Source organism: Somniosus microcephalus, chromosome 8, assembly GCF_052327205.1.
Source record: "Somniosus microcephalus isolate GS21.2 chromosome 8, FLI_Smic_1.0, whole genome shotgun sequence".
NCBI classification, from domain to species: Eukaryota; Metazoa; Chordata; class Chondrichthyes; order Squaliformes; family Somniosidae; genus Somniosus; species Somniosus microcephalus.
Window position 1 is genome coordinate 272875222 of NC_140994.1, and position 8578 is coordinate 272883799.

Genomic DNA, 8578 nt, shown 5'->3' on the forward strand with positions numbered 1-8578 from the left:
CTTGTGATTTCAAATAAAACTGTTGGACTATAACCTGGTGTTGTGTGACTTCTTACATTTGTCCACCCCAGTCCAACACCGGCATCTCCACACCATAGAGGTAACAAAGGCATGGATGAGGGTTTCAGCAGTGGATGAGCTGAGGCAAGGGCAGAAATGGGCGATATTAATGGAGGTGAAAATAGGCGGTCTTAGTTATGCCGCGGATGTATGTTCGGAGGCTCATTTCAGGGTCAAATATGACACCAAGGTTGTGAACAGTGTGGTTCAGCCTCAGACAGATGTTAGGGAGAGGGATGGAGTCAGTGACTAGGGAACGGAGTTTGGGCAGGGACCAAAAACGACAGCTTCGGTCTTCCCAATATTTAATTGGAGAAAATTTCTACTCATTCAGAACTGGATGTCGGACAAGTCGGCAGTCTGACAATTTAGAGACCGTGGAGGGGTCGAGAGAAGTGGTGGTGAGGCAGAGCTGGGTGTCGTCAGCGTACATGTGGAAACTGACGCGGTGTTTTCGGATGATGTCGCCAAGGGGCAACATGTAGATGAGAAATAGGAGGGGGCCAAGGATAGATCCTTGGGGGACACCAGAGGTAACGATGCGGGATGGGAAGAGAAACCGTTGCAGGTGATTCTCTGGCTGCGATTTAGATAAGAATGGAACCAGGCGAGTGCAGTCCCACCCAGCTGGACGACGGTGGAGAGGCGCTGGAGAAGGATGGAGTGGTCAACCGTGTCAAAGGCTGCAGACAAGTCAAGAATGACGAAGAGGGATAGTTTACCTTTGTCACAGTCACAAAGGATGTCGTTTGTGACTTTGATGAGAGCCGTTTCGGTACTGTGGCAAGAGCGGAAACCTGATTGGAGGGATTCAAACATGGAATTGTGGGAAAGTTGGGCATGGATTTGGAAGGCAACAACACGTTCAAGGACTTTGGAGAGGAAAGGGAAGTTGGAGATGGGGCAGTAATTTGCAAGGATGGAGGGGTCAAGGTTTGATTTTTTAAGGAGGGGGTGATGACGGCAGATTTGAGGGAGAGGGGGACAGTACCTGAGGGGAGAGAACCATTAACAATGTCAGCTAACATGGGAGCCAGAAAAGGAAGTTGGGTGGTCAGCAGTTTCGTGGGAATAAGGTCGAGGGAGCAGGAGGTGGGTCTCGTGGACAAGATGAGCGCGGAGAGGTTACGAGGGGAGATCGGAGAGAAACTGGAGAAAGATGTTAGTTCAGGGCTAGGGCAGGGGGGAACCTTAGAGAAAGTTTGGCCTGGTGGGCTAGGGGAAGGAAGGGAAGTGGCAGGGGCAGCTGAGCGGATGGTCAACAGACAATCAGGGCCATTGCTTTTCACCCTCGTGCCAGCACAGTAATGCTGTATAAAGCCTGTGCTACCCCTTCACACACAACAGAATGCAGCTCACACCTGCCCGCGCCCGACCCTACTCCATATCTGCCGTCACTTGAACTCACACCCGCCGTCGCTCATACACGTGCCTACGGTTGCTGCAGTTTATTTTTCCAGACTCTCCATAACTTTCTAACCTGCTTTGTGACAGCCGCAGATTGTAGGATCCCGTTTTATGACCAAGTGCAGCAGAACCCCATGTCGATGTACCCCAATATACTAAAACTACAGAGCTTCACAAGTTCTCGTGGAGGGTTCCATCCAAACCCTCGCTCCAAACTCAGTACCCTGTCCCTGCCTTCTCCCCATACCCCTTGATCCCTTTAGCCTTAAGAAATATATCGAACTCCTTCTTGAATATATTTAATGAATTGGCCTCAACTGCCTTTTGTGGTAGAGAATTCCACAGGTTCACCACTCTCTGGGTGAAGAAATTGGGTCGATTGGGCTTATATTCGATGGAGTTTAGGAGAATGAGAGGGGATCTCATTGAAACTTATAAAATTCTAACAGGACTAGACAGATTAGATGCAGGAAGGATGTTCCCGATGGCGGGGGAGTCCAGAATCAGGGGTCATAGTCTAAAGACAAGGGGTAAGCCATTTAGGACAGAGATGAGGAGGAATTTCTTCAGCCAGAGAGTGGTGAACCTGTGGAATTCTCTACCACAAAAGGCAGTAGAGGCCAATTCATTCAATATATTCAAGAAAGAGTTCGATATATTTCTTACGGCTAAAGGGATCAAGGGATATGGGGAGAAGGCAGGGACAGGGTACTGAACTTGGATGATCAGCCATGATCTCATTGAATGGCGGAGCAGGCTCGAGGGGCCGAATGGCCTACTCCTGCTCCTATCTTCTATGTTTCTGTGTATCTGCTGTTTATTTCCATTACGTTTTATTCTTTTTGCAGCACACATTTTGTGTGATCAATACGAGAACACTAAGGCTGTTTGAGGTTACGAAGGTGACTAATTGAACCAAGTGCCAGCAGTTGGTCACACTCTCGCCTTGGAGTCAATGTTGTGGGCTCAAGCCCCACCACAGGCCTTGACTACATAATCTTGCACGGAGAGTGTTCTGCATTGTCGGTGGTACTGTCCTGTCTTTTGAATGGGATGTCAAACCAAGTCCCTATTTGTCGGTTCCAATGGTTCAGGTGGATGTTAAAAATCCCAGTGCACTATTGAAGAAAAGCAGGAAACACTTCTGGTACCAAGTCAACATTCAACTCAGCAATCAAGACCAGCAAAAACAAATTATTCATCTAAATTGCTGTGAGAGAGAGTTGCTCACACAGCTTGGCTGCCATGGTTGCCTATAGGACAGTGGCTGTACTTGCAAAGTAACTCATTTGTTACAGAGCTCTCTGGGACATCCCGAGGACATGATAAAGCACTATGTAAATACAAGTACATTATTTTCCCTTTGCAAACCAGAGCGCGTGTCACACTGCCAGGGTTTCAGCCCAGCAGTGTGCATAGGAAGAGGCTCTGATCCAATGCCAATTGTCACCACTCACTGAAGACTGCTAACTGTCGCCAAAAGAGGACTTTCCTTCAAGCAATCAGGTTTCACAGATCAGAGGCTGGCTTAAATAGAGCTTCAGACAACTTAAATACAAACTGAACAGGAATTCAAACAGAAAATGCTGGAATCACAGGATCTCCATCAACAGCTCATCAAAAATGACAGGTTAATGTTTGGGCGGAGACTCCTCAGATGAACCTACGGTTCTGACAGTGCCCCCACCCTAAACCGTAATCTATCTCTCTTTCAGATTCCGACTAACCCGGTGTATTTCCAGAATTTTCTGTTTTGATTTCAGACTACCCGTATTGTTTCCCTTTTATCTGAATTAATAGACAACTGCTACCCTTAATTTAAATATTCTCAAAAACCCATTTTATACTTTTGCCGACACCCAGAATTGCCTTTATAACATAATCATGGTGCATTGCTTAATGAATGTGAGCTTGTGTCAGTTATTTAACTCTCCTCCTTACTGCATTGCTGCATGCAGAACTGATCCAAGCCTTGGGGAAGAATCGTCCAGCCCCAGACTAATCTTCAACTCACACATCAGCTCTCCTCCTTACTGCATTGCTGCATGCAGAACTGATCCAAGCCTTGGGGAAGAATCGTCCAGCCCCAGACTAATCTTCAACTCACACATCAGCCCTTCAATATCGAGGAAAAATCTTTGGTGCGTATTCATAGTTCAGTTTAGGAAAAGCGCATTATTGTAACTGTGTTGAACAAAGCACGTCAGATTTGGACACATTATTCACACAAGCCATGTGCGCCTGTTTGTGGAGATTCTGGGTTAACGGCTTCTCCATTCTCTGCAGATTCATAAATTAGCAGAAGGTGTTCATTTGTTAAACTGTGTACATTATAGGAAGAAGATCACAAGCGTTCAGAAACATGGTAACGTGAAGAGCCAGGGCACAGACATAGAAACTACAACAGAGAGACAGGCCGCTCGACCCCACCAGAAGGTGTTTACCCTCCACACCAGCAGTCCCAATCCCATGTGCCCGTCCTGTTCCACATCCCTTTATCCCACCGATCCAACCTATTCTTAAGTGGTCTCTGGTCGTGTGTTCCAGTCTCTCAACTGAGTAAAAGAAGTTCTCCTGCTCTCTATATCCCCTCGATCGACAACCCTCCCCAAATCACTGGAACAACACCTTTGTTAAATTACCCCATAATCACCTCTGTTCCAACAAAAACGGCCCCTAAAGACGGTGGGCTCTGAAAGAGCTATTGGGCAAATGAAAAGTTATTATAGCACCTCAGAAATCAACGTGAACAAAAAGAAAAAATTAACAGAACAAATGTATAATCCTGGGCAGTGCCAGTTACTGGGGGTCTTGAATAACGGTCCAGGGGAGGGGGGTCTCTGGCCTGCGATCCAGGGGAGGGGGGGGGCGGTCTCCGGCCTGCGGTCCAGGGGAGGGGGGGGGGGGCGGTCTCCGGTCCAGTGGAAGGGGGGGGGGGCGGTCTCCGGCCTGCGGTCAGGGGGAGGGGGGGGGGGGGGGGGGGCGGTCTCCGGTCCAGGGGAGGGTGGTCTCCGGCCTGCGGTCCAGGAGATGCGGTCTCCAGTCCGGGGGGGGTGGGGGGGGGCGGTCTCCCGGCCTGCGGTCCAGGGGAGGGGGGGCGGTCTCCGGCCTGCAGTCCAGGGGAGTGGTCTCCGGCCTGCGGTCCAGAAGGGGAGCGGGTCTCTGGCCTTACGGTCCGGGGGGGGGGGGGGACGGTCTCCGGCCTGCGGTCCAGAGGGGGGGGGGGGGGGGGGGGGCGGTCTCCGGCCCAGCGAGGGGGGCGGTCTCCGGCCCAGAGGGGAGCTGGCAATCAGTAACTAGTGGTGTTCCGCAGGGGTCAGTGCTGGGGCCCCAACTCTTTTACAATCTATATTAACGATTGGAGGAAGGGGACCGAGTGCAACATATCCAAGTTTGCCGATGATACAAAGATGGGAGGGAAAGCAGTGAGTGAGGAGGACATAAAAAACCTGCAAAAGGACATAGACAGACTAAGTGAGTGGGCAGAGATTTGGCAGATGGAATACAATGTTGGAAAGTGTGAGGTTATGCACTTTGGCAGAAAAAATCAAAGAGCAAGTTATTATCTAAATGGAGAGAAACTGCAAAGTGCTACAGTACAAAGGGATCTGGGGGTCCTGGCGCATGAAACACAAAAAGTTAGTATGCAGGTGCAGCAGGTGATCAGGGAAGGCCAATGGAATCTTGGCTTTTATTGCAAGGGGGATGGAGTATAAAAACAGGGAAGTCTTGCTGCAGTTATACAGGGTATTGGTGAGGCCACACCTGGAATACTGCGTGCAGTTTTGGTTTCCATATTTAAGAAAAGATATACTTGCTCTCGAGGCGGTTCAGAGAAGGTTCACTCGGTTGATTCCAGAGAAGAGAGGGTTGACTTATGAGGAAAGGTTGAGTAGGTTGGGCCTCTACTCATTGGAGTTCAGAAGAATGAGGCGCGATCTTATCAAAACATATAAGATTGTGAGGGGGCTTGATCGGGTGGATGCGGGTGAGGATGTTTCCACTGATGGGTGAGACTAGAACTAGGGGACAAAATCTTAGAATAAGGGGCTGTCGTTTCAAAACTGAGATGAGGAGAAACTTCTTCACTCAGAGGGTAGTAAATCTATGGAATTTGCTACCTCAGAGAGCTGCGGAAGCTGCAACATTAAATAAATTTAAAATGGAGATAGACAGTTTCCTAGCTGATAAGGGAATTAGGGGTTACGGGGGCGAGGGCAGGGAAGTGGACGTGAGTCTAGATTCGGATCAGCCATGATCCGATTGAATGGTGGAGCAGGCCCGAGGGGGCCGTATGGCCTACTCCTGCTCCTACTTCTTATGTTCTTATGAGACGGTCTCCGGCCTGCGTTCCAGATGGGGGGGGGCAGCCTGCGGTCCGGGGGGGGACGGTCTCCGGCCTGCGGTCCAGGGGAGGGGGGGACGGTCCTCCGGCCTGCGGTCCAGGGGAGGGGGAGGGGGGGGGAGACGGTCTCCGGCCTGCGGTCCAGGGGGACGGTCTCCGGCCTGCGGTCCGGGGGGAGGGGGGGGGACGGTCTCCGGCCTGCGGTCCGCGGGGGAGGGGGGCGACGGTCTCCGCCCTGCGTTCCGTGGGGGGGGGGGGGGGCGGGGGGGGGACGGTCTCCGGCCTGCTGTCCGAGGGTGAGGGGGGGACCGGTCTCCGACCTGCGGTCCCGGGTGAGGGGGGGCGGGGACGGGTCCTCCGGCCTGCGGCTCCGGGGAGGGGGGGTGGGGGCGGTCTCCGGCCTGCGGTCCGGGGGAGGGGGGGGGGCATAGTCTCGCGGCCTGCGGTCCCGGGGGGAGGGGTGGGGGGCGGTCGCCGGCCTGCGGTCCGGCGGGGAGGGGGACGGTCGCCTGGCCTGCGGTCCGGGGAGCGGGGGGACGGTCGCCGGCCTGCGGTCCGGGGGAGGAGGGGGGGGACCGGTCTCCGGCCTGCGGTCCAGGGGGAGGGGGGGGCGACGGTCTCCGGCCTGCGGTCCAGGGGAGGGGGGGGACGGTCTCCGGCCTGCGGTCCAGGGCGGGGGGGGGACGGTCTCCGGGCCTGCGGTCCAGGGAGAGGGGGGGACCGGTCTCCGGCCTCTCACTCCCTCGCCCTGCCCCGGGCCTAACTGCAGGCCTCTCCCCTCTCCCCCTCGCTGCAAGCCCTCCCCCCTCCCCCCAGGCCTCTCCCTCTCCCCTCCCCCCAGGCCTCTCTCCTCTCCCCGGCCCCCACACCCACCTGGCTCGGCCTGGGCCTCGCTCCCGCTCCGGCCGCTGACTCTCCGGGGTCCAGGGGTTGACCCTGGGCGGCGCGCGCCTCGATGAACTCCTTCCTGCGGCCGCTGCCGGCTCTCGGCTCCTCGGCGTTGTCCCCGGCCTGGCCCTGCGGCTCGGCCTCCGGGCTCTGCGGGCGGCCCCGGGTTGGCAGCGCCCGCCTCCCCCGCCCACAGGCCCGCCTTACTCTCCACGGGTTCACCTTGGGCGGCGGGGGCCGCCATGAGGCGCTTGGCCTCGGGCCTGCAGCTGGAGCCGGCGCAGGAGGCGGCGGGCGGGCCGGCTGGGTGCTCGGCTCCCGGGACAGAGACGCAGCCGGGCCTGGGGCTGGCTCAGGGCCCGGGGGCTCCGTGAGGCGGCGGCGTGGGGCAGCGGGCTGGGCGGCGGCGGCAGAGTCTGCACCTGAGCGGCCCATGGCGGGCGGCTGGGCTCGGGCTCGAGCTCGCGCTCCGTGTGGCAGCGGCGGCGGCGCGCACGCACTGCGCGGCAATGACGCTGGTCCCCGGGTGCGCGCACGCACTGCGCGGCACTGACGCCGCCTTCCACCGGCGGCGCGCACCCACTGGCGCGGCACTGACGCTGCCTTCTCGGGGGCGCGCACGCACGGCGCGACATTGACGCTGCCTTCCCGGGGGCGCGCACGCCCGGCGGCGGGGCCGAGCCTGGGGCAGTGCGCAGGCGCGGCGGGAGAGCGCCCCGCTGCTGAGCAAACCACCACCAACAACAACAACAGCAACAACTGAAATAACAACAGAAAAGGCTGCAAAAAACTCAGCAGGCCAGGCAACATCCGTGGAGAGAGAGATAGAGTCAACGTTTCAGGTCGCAATCCTTTGTCATTGGTTTCACAGCAACAACTGGCCGGTCTGCGGCGCCTTCCGAACAGGCCGGGCTCGGCGGGCAATGGGAGCCCGGCCCACACATGGGGCAAGGAGGGCGGGGGGCCCAAAACTCGGTCAAACAGCCAGCCTTAAAGGAGCATCTTACAGGAGGAGAGGTTTAGGAGAGAGAATTCCGGAGCTTAGGGCCCAGGTAGCTGAATGCACGGCCGCCAAAGGTTGAGCGATTATAATCAGGGATGCTCAAGATGCCAGAATTAGAGAAGCGCAGATATCTCGGGGGGGGGGGGGGTTGTGGGCTGGAGGAGGTTACAGAGATAAGGAGGAAGGGGTGAGGCCATGGAAGGATTTGAAAACAAGGGTGAGAATTTTGAAATGGAGGCCTTTGCTTAACTGGGAGCCAATGTAGGTCAGCGAAGCACCAGAGTGATGGGTTGATTGGGACCGGTGCGAGTTAGGACATGGGCAGCCGAGTTTTGGAGGACCCTCAAGTTTACCGTAGGGTGGGAATATGAGAGGCCGGCCAGGATTTGCGTTGGAGAATAGTCAATTCTAGAGGTAACAAAGGAATGGATGAGGGTTTCAGCAGCAGATGAGCTGAGGCAAGGCTGGGAGGATGGGCGATGTTACGGAGGTGGGAAAGTAGACGGTCTTAGTTATGCAGCAGATATGTGGTCGGAAGCTCATTTCACAGGGTCAAATATTGACACCAAGTTGCGAGAACAGTGTGGTTCACGCCTCAGACAGATGTTAGGGAGAGGGATGAGTCAGTGGCTAGGGAACGGAGTTTGTGGCGGGGGACCAAAAACAATGGCTTTGGTCGTCCCAATATTTAATTGGAGAACATTTTTTGCTCATCCAGAACTGTATGTGGGGACAAGCAGTCTGACAATTTAGAGACCGTGGAGGGGGCCGAGAGAAGTGTGCGTAGTGCGGCAGAGCTGGGGTGTCGTCAGCGTTACATGTGGAAACTGACACACTGTGTTTTTCGGATGATGTCACCCAAGGGGGCAACATGT

General features: G+C 55.5%; 1 protein-coding gene across 1 annotated transcript in view; it reads left to right on the forward strand.

The window, feature by feature from the left end:
- Nucleotides 1-7133: 7133 nt before the first annotated feature.
- larp1 (La ribonucleoprotein 1, translational regulator) overlaps nt 7134-8578 on the forward strand; it is a 143116-nt gene continuing 141671 nt past the window's right edge. Inside the window, exon 1 of the mRNA XM_085996204.1 lies at nt 7134-7226. Coding sequence (XP_085852330.1) covers nt 7134-7226 — 93 coding nt within the window. The remainder of the gene's footprint in view (nt 7227-8578) is intronic.